Source organism: Polypterus senegalus, chromosome 3, assembly GCF_016835505.1.
Source record: "Polypterus senegalus isolate Bchr_013 chromosome 3, ASM1683550v1, whole genome shotgun sequence".
In the NCBI taxonomy this organism is placed as follows: Eukaryota; Metazoa; Chordata; class Cladistia; order Polypteriformes; family Polypteridae; genus Polypterus; species Polypterus senegalus.
The window spans coordinates 28296106-28310941 of NC_053156.1; the positions used below are offsets into that span (position 1 = coordinate 28296106).

At 40.9% G+C, this 14836-nt stretch overlaps 1 protein-coding gene across 1 annotated transcript in view; it reads right to left on the bottom strand.

Annotated features, from left to right (window-relative positions):
* itga5 (integrin, alpha 5 (fibronectin receptor, alpha polypeptide)) overlaps positions 1-14836 on the bottom strand; it is a 168526-nt gene that overhangs the window by 83197 nt on the left and 70493 nt on the right. The window contains exon 3 of the mRNA XM_039746867.1: positions 3080-3180. Within this exon, the coding sequence (XP_039602801.1) occupies positions 3080-3180 (101 nt within the window). The remainder of the gene's footprint in view (positions 1-3079; positions 3181-14836) is intronic.

Consider the following 14836-nt stretch of genomic DNA (forward strand, 5'->3'; position numbering starts at 1 on the left):
TGCCAGTGAACAGCATCTGGTGATATCACCACTGTCTGGTAACAAGTCTCAGTCCAGACTCTCTTCCTGTGTAGTTCCTAGTTGGTGGAATGAGCTGCCCACCTCCATTTGAAATGCTAACTCCCTCTATGTGCTTAAGCAGCAAATGCAAACCCATCTGTTCTGTGATTATCAAATTGATAGGAAAATCCTTTGCTCCGTGATCCTTAATATTGATGGCTAATTTACTGTTTAAGTTTAATTGCTTAATCGATTAAAATCTAGGAGTGAAAAATAGTTCACACATCTTCTCACTGTGACAATCAGCTTACCTGTCCTATTAAGCTTGTTGAACAAACAGGCCTTAGCCTAATGATACTTGATTATGTGTCCCTCTTTTATAAGTCGCTTTGGATAAAAGTGTCTGACGAGCAAATAAATGTAAATGTCATCATTGTTATCAATTGCTGTCATGTATTAGGAAAGTTCACCAGGAGCAAAGGATGAGAAAATTCTGTTCTCTTTTCTTTTTACTTTCTTATATATGAGGTATAGAGAAAGTATTGTAATCATCCAAAAATTGGATTTCGAGATTTTGATGAATGTCGATGTTTGACCTCCCCGAGTCCGAAAATAACATTTTTGGAATTATGTTTGTGTGTGCTTGCATGTGTATATAAACACAATAATTTGAGTATGCTTTCACTTCGGTCAACCAAATTCTGCATGCAAGTATTAGGTACAAAACATAGATTTCTATCAACTTTTGAGCTATTTCTGTTAACCGGAAGTGGTACTTTACCCGAAACGTTTCCCCAAAAATAAAAAAAAAAAAAATTGAGAATTTTACATTATTTTAAAGCACCACATTGTGGTATAGCGGGTCCACAGCTCACGCCAAGAATAAATAATCGCCATGCTTGCAGCTTAGCAAGGGGGCATGGTGGTTGAGTGGCTGAAGCAGTTCCAGGGGGATTCGTGGTGTGGGCATTTCTCACCTAAGTGCACAAGTGAGAAACTGTCTACATCCGTAATTGTTCCCCGGAGCTGCCGATTGCTACAGCTGCCATGTCCTCTTCATAAATTGAAGCACGAGGAGGTTTAGGGGAGAAAGAAAGAAGAAGAAAAAAAGGAAAGAGAAAGAAAAACGGAGGTTGCAGGAAGAAAGGCAGGAAGCAGAGCAGAGAAAGCTGGTGAGAGAGAGAGAGAGAGAGAGAGAGAGAGAGAGAGAGAGCAAAGGTTCGCAGGCAGGCAGCTGTACAGCGAGCCCTAGCAGGGGTGTTTGGCCGACACTAGTAGGGGCAGAAGGAAGCGGTCGCTCCAGCTGAGTGATCAAGGAGCTGGAGTGATCGGAGAAGGAGGACAGCTGGCCGCGTAAGGCCAAGATGGCAGCGGGAGTCGTGGAGTCTTGGGAAGGTGAGAGACCTGGCCATTGAGAAACCAAGTCTCGGTCCGGAAAACTAGCCATACGTAGCCAGGGAATGGAAGGCAACTGGACAGTAGTGAGGTCAGCTGCAGGAAGGGCAACTCGCCTGTTGAGAAACCCAGAAGCAGGGGAGCTGCCAGGTAAAGACGACACCGGGCTGTGTTGTTTTTAAAGGAGTCTGCTTCCAGCATTGTTTTAACCACCACAATTTCATCTCTGTTTTTGTGGATTATTTATTTAATGACTTTGAATGCACTACACTTTAATTTGGACTTTGTTGTTTTGTTGGTTGTTTTTAATAAAAGCACTTGGCACCTTTTTGCACCATCCTCTTGCTCTATTTGTTGTGCCTCACTGCCGTGCTCATCGATAACATTACTGACGGTGTCGGGTTCAGGGCACCCGGAAGTGAGATGGGAGCATGCAGCGAACCCACATCGTCACACACATTCTATTCTAAGCATTTTTTTGAGATAATCACAATTTTCCATTTGACTTTCAATTAATGTAATACATGCATATTTGAGAATGTTTTTAATGTAAATGAAATTCTCTTGTAACTTTTGATTCACTTCCGCTTACTGAAAGTGGTAATTTACCTGAATTGTTCACCAAAATAAATATCATCATGGCCAATTTTTTATTCATTCAGCTTCTGAGTACAATTTATTCAACTTTACTTTTATAATAAATTTTTCAGTATATATGTATTATTAATTTGATCTGTTGTTGATAGTTCATTTTATGTACATAATATAAAAATATAAATCATTCTCTTACGGTTTACTCCTTAAATATCCATCCCCATATCTGAGTATACAAGAAAGTCGAGGGGAGATCACACTCTATTTTTTTCTTATACAGAAGTTTACATACTCTTAGAATGTGAAATTCTTCTACCGTACATCACATGATGAGAATATGCTATTGGCTACATTTTTTTTCCCTTCCAGTGTTTAAGGAGTTTCATTCGATCCTTGAAAATGTCAGCATTTTTTTCCTGCAGAAGATCCTTTGATGATATTATCATCACATTAATTTTGTTACCTCCAGAACACAACAAACTAATAGTGCACATCCTCAAGAGAAGTGTTGATTTCCAGAAAATGCTAAAAATAACGCATATCTCTTGATTTTTGTATATATCCAAAAAAAAAAGGTCAGTATATGCTTGGTTTTATTTCTATATGCTTATTTATTATGTTTTACTCTACTATTCTGTCTACATAAATGTGTAGCATACTGGCCCCGCAAACAAGTTTGAAGATGACTGCTTCAACTACTTAGTTGGTCGCGGACTGCCACGGGGGGGTGAATTGTTTATATTGGAAGTGGGTCGCAGCTGGTCACCACTCCAATGATCGAGCTCGATTCACAAGCCAAGATGCGCTCGATTCAGCCCTGCTGCTCCAACAATCAGGTTTGATTCACCTGGGGGACCCCACCATCTGACAATCATGCTCAATTCACCGGTGGGACCCTTGGTAGGTCTCAAAGACACTTAAAGGGCTGAGAGTAGGTCACAACACCAAAAAGGTTGATTAAGTGCTGATTAACACCACATCCTGCAATGCAGAATTCCTTCCATTAACGCTCTCTTTCTCTGTCCACCCTTAACATGCACACCACCACCAAAAAAAAAACAACATGGCATTAATAACCATCCTAACATACCAGTATGGAATCTCCATGAGAGCGGACAGTAGCACCAAACCACTGATGGGATTTAAACTCCATCTGTTGAGATGTACTCCCAACCATCCTGAAATCATTTCCTACAAAAGAAAGAGAAAAAATTAAAATTAGAGATTTAAAAGCAATAATAAAATTGCTTGCCTTGGACTTTAAACGCCAAGGATTCCATTTCAGTTCCCACTGTTGCATCTTTGTGTGAACCCGGAGTCGCCAATTAGAGATTTTTGTCGTATGTGTACATACAGTGGACGTCTTCATGTGCAGATCTTTACGTAAAGCGACAAACACAGTGCAATGTGGACAACACAAGCAAGTGTTGCTGGCCATAACTTGCAGAAAATATTGTGCAAAATAACCACAGCTTCCCTCAGTAATTTAACTTATTAGTAAAATGTTTAACAACTCTCAACTGTGTGTTTTTTTTATATAAATAGAAATCTTCCAAAGAGGATATGTTGGACTAACTTAATTAAATAAATATGCAAGTAAATGTATTAGGAAATGTGACAATCTATTGCATAATAAAACACTAAGGTCCGTGTGCTCAGTCCCCCTCAGAAATCTGATTTGTGGTGTGACTCACCAGTTTTTGGCTCAAGTGGTGTGACGAAAAAGAGGAGTGCGAGACGCACGAGGAGGAGTAAAGCTACCCGAGGCATTCTAAGAGAGTCACCCTGCTTACACTTGCCCAGATTTCCTGCTTCCAACACAAAATCTTCAAGAACCAACTGTTCATGTGCGCTCTAATACATCCCACCACTCGACAAGTGCCACTGTAATGAGATAATCAATGCTATTTACTTCACCTGGCAGTGGTTTCAATGTTGTGGCTCATTGTTGTATAAGCTCAAATAAGTGCAGGCCAAGTCACTGGGCTCTCAGGTCAGAGGAGGACCAGGATAATAGCGTAAACCAAACTTCTAACTTGATAACATTCGGTTTGCCTGGTAACCAGCACAATTCCAAACATACCTTAGGAGGCAGCTTTCTGGAGTGCAACCCTCAAGCCGTATTTGCAATACAAAAAAAAGACTTTTGCATTTGTGTCCAAAGCAGATTCCATTTTGGATCACAAGAGTATTTCTCAGAAGCGAATTAATTTCACAATAATTTTAGTAAAAATACATGCATTTGAAACGTTTTGAACATACGACTTGATGATGTGACATATGGACTATGTGACAAGGTTTTTTATCATGAAGGTTTTATTATTTGTGGTTGTCTAACATACTTATAAACTTTCTGAACTGGACCATTAAAACATTTTTCTTGATCATCACTAAATACATACCAATACAGTATGTGTGTGTATGTATGTTTTTATATATTTATTTAAAAAAAATTAAAACATAAAACTAGCTGTCTCCCGTGGCTCCACCTGTATAATAATGAAACTGAACAAACTTTAAATATCAATTTAAAAAAAAAAAAAGTAATTTGTATTAAGAATTTATATTGATAGCTTTCATATCCGAGGGCCTCTTGATATACAATATTTTTAGTTTTGCTAATCGGGGCGAGAATGTAGCGCTTGTCTCTTTGCCAAAAACATAAAAAATTGCCAAGGTATCTCTGGCCAAGCGGAAGGTAGGTACACTTCAATGTCACACGTTGGCACTGTATCTGACCGTGTTCAGCTCGGACGGGACAGCGCCCCCCTGTGTGGGGAGAAAAGCACATGGCCGTAATCTCTCTGGCAATGAGCAGGTACCCTCTAAAACATGCGTAGCTCTGATCTCCGTCTCAAAAACATCAAACGTTACTCCTTAACAATCTGTAGGTGATAAGGTCTGCTGAACAAACAGGTATTGCTAGCTAAGCGGAGGCAAGATACACTCCAACACATGGTGAGACTGAAGGCTGTCCGGTGAGTGAGGAGGGCCCCGTCCTACTCCTGAGGTCCTGCCTCCCCTCGGCCCACTATTCTCTCATATTTTTTTATTATATATATATATATATATATATATATATACATACACACACATACATACACACAGAGAGATGGAGAATTGTGTAGAGCATGTAAACGGTAGTAATTGACCTCAGGACTTATACGCGGTCATCTGCAGCCATGAAGCAGTAACACTATAGATGTCCCCCTGGGGGAAACCTGACTTCTTACAGAAGCTCTTTAAATAGATAAATATAAATACACACACTATGTTCTGAATGGCTAAAAGTAAGAAACTTAAAAAGAAAGAAAACTTAACTTGGCAGTCCCAGTGAAGCACTTTACAGGTGTATTGCCATTGGTATAAAAGACCCCCACTCACATCTGCTGAAAGACCTCAGTGTGTCACAGAGAGGATGGGCAGCGTTGTTCATAATGGCACTCAGTTTTGTTTTTATTGTCTCCTTTGCTACGACCTCCAGAGAGCTCAGACTGCACCTCATAACTGAGCCTGCCCTTTTAATTAACTTGTTGATTCGGTGGGCCTTGCTTAAAGTGTTGTTACCATCCCAGCACACCACATTGGCATCACAGAGTTGAAGATGTGAAGGATGTCACTTCCCACATTAAAGGAATGCAGTGTCCTAAGGAAGAAAAGGCTGCTCTGCCCTTTCTTATTTAACTCCTCTGTGTTCCGAGACCAGTCTAACCTGTCCTTAATGTGGACCCCCTTGTACTTGGGGTGGACCACCGCTACATCCACTCCTTGGATATTAACCTGATGTGGAGGCTCTTTGGTGAGATGAAAGTCAATAAGCAAATCCTTGACTTTGCTGATGTTAAGGTGCAGATAATTCTCAAAGTTCTCCCTTGGATTCCTTTACTCCTTTGTCTCATCCCCAACTTATTGTTACACCCCCACAGCTTAACTCGGGTCCGAATTTATTCACAAATAATTTCTTTAAAAAAGCAACCCTTTTAATGCACTAGTGTCCCACCAGGATCAGTTCCTGGCCCACACCCCACGCTGCTGAGACAGACTGAAAGCGTCTCGAATGGTGATCAATATTTCAAAATGAATTTTTGACTAAATGGATGCGGTTAGTGATTCAAATATCAGCAAGCGTTTTAGCTTCTTTTCTCCATTTGTCACACACATTCAATCACTGTTTTTGAAAGCACAACAAAGCAGGCATTTTTTAATCAATTCACGTTTTATATGATGCCTTTTGCAGTGGATAATATCACAAACCACTTTACAAAGCGTTTCAATTTGCTTGGCAAAAACAGCAGTCCATTATAAAGAAAAAAAATCCATTATTAATAATAAATTATTAACGAAAAAGAGGAGCTACATGTCAAAAATAGCAGCAGTTCTGACACTTATCGAACCGTCTGCCCATTGATAAACTGATGGGGCTTCCAGAACGTGCTGATGAGGTTTGAACAATGGACTTGCGTAGAAATGTACGGTAGTTTAGTTTTGCTATGATCTTCATCAAGAAGACACAAACGGAGACGGAACAAAATGTAAAATTCCAGGTACTATGGCAGCTGATGCCTCATACCCAATTTAAATCAATCAATCTAAAGAAGCTCCCACCCCAGAGTCCTTATCAAGAGGCCAGGTGAACCTCGACCCCCAGCCCTCCCATGAGCACATCTGTGGTCAGCAGAGCAGCTCGATGTGTGACCCCGGGTGACCTGCTGCTGATCCCACTCCTCCTCCTCCTTACCGGGATTGTCAGCTTGTTTCAGAATCCCCAAATCTTTCTTGAAGACTACCCTGGTGGCAAAAGAAACCCGATAACCGCGATCAGCATACTTCTCAGCCGAGTGCCCAGAAGGCCAGGTGAGAGGTGCAGCCTTCCCCACAATAATCACAAACAGACTGGCCCAGAGGTCACACTCCCCTAACAGCCGAGTGCAACCGACAGATGGTGAAAAGCAGCCATTACCCTTCGGCCTATCCTTTTCGGTCCTTGGAGGTAGGGAAGGTTTGACAAGACCCTCTCACCTCCCACCGTGTCATATTAAATAGCTAGATCTCGGATAACCGGACAACCCATTGTGTTCGTTATTTTCGCTTTAGTCTCTCAAAGAGATCAGACACAAACACAGATCTGGTAGAAAGAATTCCAGCACTATAGTCAAGTTTACAAGTCTGGCCTGCAGGCCTTAAAAAAAAAGTAGAACCCTAAAACTTAAGTCCCGTGAGGCAATGAATAGAAGAGAGAAGAGTGGAGATATGAAGTACAGAATGCCATCTAAATATTACGACAACAAACAAATGAAAGAGCAAGTAGCACCAGAGTATCAAACCTGCTTAAAACAATGGGTAACTAGTGTAACTGGGGGTTAGGGCCCACCGTAGTTGCAGTCGATGCAAGGCAGAAAAAAAATAAATAAAAAAAAAGACTTAAGATGCCAAGGGTCGACCATAACACTGAGCACTGGTGCCCCATTTCACTTTGCATATGCATTTAATTTTGCAGATGATGCCAAGCTCAGTCGATTGGCCGATAATCTCAAATCCGTCGTGTTATCACAGAGGGACACGGACAGCAGACAGGCTTGGGCAGATTTGTGACAGATAAAATTTTGTGTCAGTAAATGTAAAGTATTACATGTAGGAAGTAAAAATGTTAGGTTTGAATACACAATGGGAGGTCTGAAAATCTAAATCCTCCTCATAAGGTGTTCTTTTGGAGTCGTAGTTGACTCGACATTATCAACTGCCAGTCAGTGTTCAGAAGCCATTAAGAAGGCTAACAATGTCAGGTTATATAGCGCCTTGATGTGTGGAGTAACAGGCCAAGGAGGTTCTGTTCAAGCTTTATAAATGTACTGGTGAGGCCTCATCTGGAGTATTGGGTGCAGTTTTGGTCTGTAGGTTACAAAAAGGACACAGCAGTGCTGGAGAAGGTCCAGAGAAGAGCGACTAGGCTGATTCAGGGCTACAGGAGATGAGTTATGAGGAAAGATTAAAAGAGCTGAGCCTTTACAGTTTAAGAAGAAGAAGATTGAGAGATGACATGTCTGAAGTGCTTAAAATTATGAAATGAATTAGTCCAGTGAATCAAAACTGTGATTTTAAAATGAGATCATTAAGAACACGGGGACACAGTTGGAAACTTAAGGATAAATTTTCACACAAACTTTAGGAATTTGTTACTCACACAGAGAACCACAGAAACATGGAATAAGTAACCAAGTAGTGGACTTCAGGGACTTTCAGAACTCGACTTGATGTCATTTTAATATAATTAAGTGGATAGGACTGGTGAGCTTTGTTGGGCCAAATGGCCTGCTCTCGTCCAGATGGTTCTAATGATTCTCAATTTTTTTTAGAAGAATTAAATTAATAGGACTGGCAAGCTTTAATGGGCTGAATGGTCTTTTCTCATCTAGATTGTTCTAATTTTGTAATTTACAAATGAATTTGTTATTGTATTCTGAGTCTGTACTCTGAACTGCACTGTACAAAACCAATTGAATTTAATATTAAGACTTAAGAAAGGACACCATGGCACCAATATTGGTAAGTGGCAACCAACTGTGCTTGACTTATTTAAATAGGCATGGGAAAAACCCTGATGTTGGGGAATTTTATTTTTGGAAATTAAGATTTAGGAGACAAACAGCTGAAATTGATGATTCAAGTTAAAAGCAAATGAAGAACAATTATGCCAACATGGTTAATCCCATTCATGGGCAGAGAGGTGTAATTACACTGTTGTGCTTTCCATAATCAGGGAGCTGGCGCTGAGACCTCTCTAATGTCTGGAAGTATACATAAATACACACAAGCAAAACTCTCATGCCTAAACACAGTTTTTAATCTGCTGCTTGACTCCAATCAAAGCGCTCCCCCCCTTGTTAAATGATTAGGGGTGTAATTACGTGGGCTAATTTGACAGCCCCTCGCATGTATGCTGAACACGACTCTCAGAAAGCATGTAACAAAAACACCAAAATCAAGACGCATACATAAACACAAAACAGGCCTCTGAAAGCGAGAGTAGATAAATGGAATGCAACTGCCCTTAGGGGGGTTCCTTTCTCTCCGAGGACCTGGTAAATTGTCCTAAATGAGTCACTGATTAAATCAGCCAAAAACCAGACACCTCCTTCCTCCCCCTTTCTCAAAGTGCCAGCTCAGCCACAGGCATGAATGGCGTTTTTCTTGTAAATAGTAAAGAAAACCCAAAGAGCCGTGTGCTTCATTACCTGTGTAGTCAAGTCAGCGCCTCGCTAATCAGTCAGAGAGCCCGAGGGCATTTGAGATTTGATAAGCAGGAGACCCCCCACCCCAACCCCACCTTTCCTAATTAGCCCAAATCCAATCCCTAATTTTTAAATTGAAAAATACTTGTACCCTTTGCTGCTGGGCCGCATCACTATGGGTTTCATTGATGTGCTCATTCACTTTGATAAAGGGGGGCTGCAGGACAGGGGAAGGATGACACGTGGTATTCAGTGTTTCTGTCTGGTCCAAGTGGACTTCTAGGACATCCTTCCATCCATTATCCAACCTGCTATATCCTAACACAGTGTCACGGGGGGTCTGCTGGAGCCAATCCCAGCCAGCACTGGGCGCAAGGCAGGAAACAAACCCCATCGCAGAGCACACACACCCACACACCAAGCACACACTAGGGACAATTCTGGATTGCCAATGCACCTAACCAGCAGACATGGGGAGAACATACAAACTCCATGCAGGGAGGACCCGGGAAGTGAATCAGGGTCTCCTAACTGTAAAGCAGCCGCCTTCCGTGCCGCCTTTCTAGGACATTGTTACTTTAAATTTGACTTCATGTCCACACTGCTACTTCATTTAAAAATTGCATTATTAAATTAAAAACTCTCTCCATCCACACCAATGTTTTTACATTTCCACCCACATCGACAGATGACCAAAAATGTACATGTTGCCATTTGCTTACACTGGGTATGTGCACATCAGCAGAAACAAAAGGATTTGTACTCCATATTAGACATTCATTTGCTAGTTGTGTTCACGCATGGAGAACAATGGCAAACTCAAAAAAAAAAAAATAGAAGTGCTTTGAGCATGGGAAAGGTGCTACATGCATAAAATGTATTAATAAAAAAAAGATGGTCTTGTTTGGACTGACAAAGAAGTAGAACTGTCATTGAGAGCAGCACACAAGTATAAGGCAAGCAAAGAGGCTGAGAAAATGTAATGAGAGCAGGACCCAATCAGACAAGGGTCATGTGATAAGCACGAACCAATCAGATCCAGCGTTTTTTCGAAAACACTTTCATTTGGATATAATGAGGGTGTTAGAAATAAAACTTGATCCATTAGGCTTAAAAGGTAAGACAGAGGTAAAAAAAAAAAAAAAATGTAGGGGTAACTATTGACTCTGACCTACATTTTAAATTACATATTAAATCAGATTTTATCATTAAGAAATATAGCAAAAGTTACTATAGATCTCTTTGCAAGATGCTGAAAAATGAGTTCACGTTTTTGTTTTTGGTTGGCTAGATTACTGTAACGCACTCCTCTCAGGACCACCCAAAAAAGACAGCAATCAGTTACAACGAGTGCAGAATGCAGCTGCCAGAATCTTAACTAGGAAAAGAAAATCTGAGCACATCACACCAGTTCTGAGGTCACTACGCTGGTTACCTGTGCCATTTAGAGTTGACTTTAAAATACTGCTGATGGTTTACTAAGCCTTCAATAATCTGCTCCATCTTATATTTCTGAATGCCTCTCACCTTACACTCCAAATCGTAACTCTTCAAATGAGGGTCTGCTTAGAATTCCAAGAGCTAAACTTAAAAGAAGTGGTGAGGTGGCCTTCTGCTGTTATGTACCTAAAATCTGGAATGGCTGACCGATAGAAATTCACCAGGCCAATACAGTGGAGCACTTAAAAAAACTGCTAAAAACATATACTTTAACATGGCTTTCTCAGAGCTTCATTTTAGCTCTGTATGTGCATCTTGCCTTCAGTTTCACAGAGTGCGTATCGCATTATTGACCTTAACACAAACAAAATCTGTGCTAAGAAAACAACAAGCCTTGTTTAGGAGTGTCCAACATATTGGCCATGTTGTCGGCATGAAAAGAACAAACACCTCAAGTACATAGCACTGCCATTCAGGGGGCTAAGAGACACATGGTGGCATGGAGCCGGTGATCCTGTGCCAATGGAAACATTGAGAAGTGAACAGTAGCCAGAGAGAGCAACAGCTGCCAACTTTAACGAGTCTCTCGTCTGCCTGCAGAGTGCGACGGGTAGCTCTGCCGTGAAGTTGGTCGGAGATTTACTCCTGTATAGAAAGCTGATTTAACATTAATGGACAATTTAAATGTGTCGCGTTACAGCTGGCGGTCGTGTTACAGAGTAGGCATCTTCCTTAGGGTCACACAGTGAGGCAGAGATGGGAACTCAACCAGCAACTTTGGGGTTTACAGTTCAATGCCACTACACCACATGGCCAGCCTAATATGTCACGTGAGGACACACATCCTTTGGAGCCGTCACAACTTCAACTTTGAGTTAAAAATCAGAAGCCCAAACTCACTTGTGCTTTCGATATCATGACTCCATTTGTACAGCCTTGCCAGAATACTAACTTTCTTTTCTACTGGAAACTGAAGATGATGAACAGCTCAGGCAAAAGTCCAAAGAATGACATGAAGCCATTCCAAATGAGCGACTTGTACCATAAATCTTTGTATAGTACCTTTCATTCCAAAACAAATACAAAGATGATATTTTCTAAAAGGAGTTTTTGGACTGGCAAATTAAAAAAAAAAAAAAAAATTATATTGCACCCTTCATATTTTGTTTTACTGGCAAATGGAAAATCTGAATTCCTATTGTTAATCGTCAGTAACCAAATCAAAAGTTAAATAAAATTGTGTAATACAAACCACAAAACTGACTTTTTTTTTTTTTTTTAAATTGAAATGGAACAAAATTTAGTTTAGCCCAACAATGTCAAAAAAAAGATGGAACGTTCTTGGTGTTGCGTGTGTCAGTTTAAGCCATGTCACATTAGACGACTTTTCCAAAACAGTTTTCAGACGTAGCCTTCATTTACATAATCTCCGCAAGTCAGAAAAAGTCGGCAGTGCGCTGCTGTGACAGCCCATCATCTAGTCAAGCGTATCCAACAAACTCGCACCAACTAGTCCACCACTCACTCCAGCAAAATCAAACTGGTTTCATATGCTAGGCCACATTAAATGGCCTTTCCAGCAATTTTCAGTCATAGCCTTCATTTCCGTAATTTTAGGGGGTTCAGAGACAGTTGACGGCACGCTCCAGTAGTCCAACATACCGAGCAACTCACTTGAACTAATCTGTGGACTGCTCTGATAAAAATCAAACATGTCTTCATGTAGGGGCGGGCTCTGTGTGCACGCGCATGACAGCTGACAGCCAATGAATGAGGAACATCGGTGTGTCGGACCTCATAAAAAGAAGAGAAGCTCGTCTGCCTGATGGTTCATGTTTTATACATTTGTAGTAAAGAGAGAAAGGCCACGATTGCAGCTGATGTCGCTGTACAGGTTAACCTTTCATACAACTCTGTTGTAGCGGACCTACATAAAATGTCAATTGTCTGTGTCTGGCCATTTTTTTGCATATAAAATGTACATATACACCTGAAAATGATTTCTTTGGCGATGCGGCAAGGAAACTCACCAACCACAGCACCTGACCCTTTAGGAGGTGGGGTTTCCTGTTTACTTCCGAGGTTGTGTACATTAGAAGTTAAGACTACACATTTTCAAAAAAAGGAAGGAAGGAAAAATGACCATGATGCTCCACATCAAACGCTGCAATTCATTCATTGAAGGCAGATCATCTGTGCTTATCCGGTTACTCACAGCAGTAAGGTATTTAGGACGTTTTCCATCATCCACTTCCCAGGGCTGTCAGACTGCTAATCGAGAGTCATCGGTTGAGACTGTTGAAATGGCACCGTCTGAATTTCATCCATTCATCCATTTATCATCTCCACAATTTCTGCTGGACAGTTTTGTGCAAGTGAATGTTTGTTTGTTGCTTTGTAAATTATACATGCTTTCTGGTTAAAGAAAAGGTGGGACAAGGGAGATCTGGGCCAGGTCTTTTTTTTTATCCCTTTTCTCAAACACTTTATATATTTGCAAGGGGAAAATGGGAATTTCTGTGTTATATTGCATTCCTTTTCCTATATATACACACACACAGGGCGAGTCAAAATTATAACATTTGAACGGCGGAAACAATTTGTTCACAAAGCATACTTTATATGTGCTAGATGATTTACAGGAATGTCTCAACCTGTTCGCCGTCATGTTCAACACACAGAAACCAATGAGCGACAGTACCATTTAACGCCCAGACACACATTTTGTGGGGGAACAGATAATACTACAGTCTGTATTCTGTCCTTCAGGTCATTGATATCACGAACCTTCCTGATATACACTATATGCTCCTTCACCAGACCCCATAACCAGAAATCACAGGGTGTCAAATCAGGGGAGTGTGGAAGCCTTGGCAATGGTCCATTGACCTGGAAAGTTGTGGTCGAGATCAAAATAATCCATTAGTGTTAACAATTTTGACTCACCCTGTGTGTGTGTGTGTGTGTGTTTGTATATGCATGCATACATGCATCTATATATCTCTATCCATATCTATCTCTATATAATCTCTCTCTCAAAATATATTTCTATATAATAGATTTTTATACATTATATAAAAATTAAATAATTTAAATATATATTTTTTTATACTGAACCATTCATCTGTGCCCAACTTCTTTTTACTGTCGATAAGGGAGCTTGAGTGTAGGGTGGGTAAGAAACAAAGGGATAAGTTCCAGTTTGACGTGGCCGAGACAAGGTGTCGCTCTGCACAGCCGGAGTGTATAACTTGCCACCTCCAAGTGCAAGAGCACTTGTTATACCATAATACAGCACATCAGTTGTCGGAAAAAGAATCGAGCATGACAGTGCTGGGAGGACGGCACACCGTCACGTAATTCAACATGCCCAATGATTTTAAACAAACATTTAAATTTCCGGGATTCGGCGAGGAGATCACAAACTGTAGGTCAGCAAGCTTCACATACCCTATGACCATATGTCATGCAAGGCGACATTGGCTTCACCCAGTTCAGGTTCGCAAAGAGCAGAGCCTACGGTGGTAGCACAGGGCGTAAGGTAAGAACCAACCCTGGACAGAGAGCCAGAGCCCACTTGCACACACCCATGCCATGCAGGGCCAATTTAGCAACTCCAGTCAAGCTAAACAGCACACCCTTTGGAGATGTGGAATTTAAAACAGAAATGGAACTAAGCAGCATAATGAAACTTTGACATTCCTCATCTTGTTGAAAAACAGAGTTTGAATAGTTTGATTTCAATATTTAAAACTACCATGGTGGTCCAGAAACAGCGTGCAATTTGGGTCGTCTAATGGAATTCAAACACGTTTATTCCTATATTGAAGAAAGCACCGGAAAAATGTCAATTAATGTCAAGCCCTGGCTCAGAGAAGTAAAAGAAACAAAATCGGATTAAAAAAAAAAAAAAAAGGTAGAATCAAAACAAAAACACAATAAAACTTAACAGAAGATGCTGGCCTTCAACAAGGTTGACTTGGTAGTGCAAGAAATTCTCTAGAAGCCCGAGTTCAAAAGCAGCAGAAAACGAAGGGATAGACCCCCACCAGAAGCAGCAGGATTAGCGGACTCAAGATCAGAAGCAGATGTGGCAGGACAGAGGGGCGGCAGTGTAAATGTGTTAGACGGTCACTTGGGGAAACTGCTGAACAGATTCAGTGCAACGGGTGGGGTGA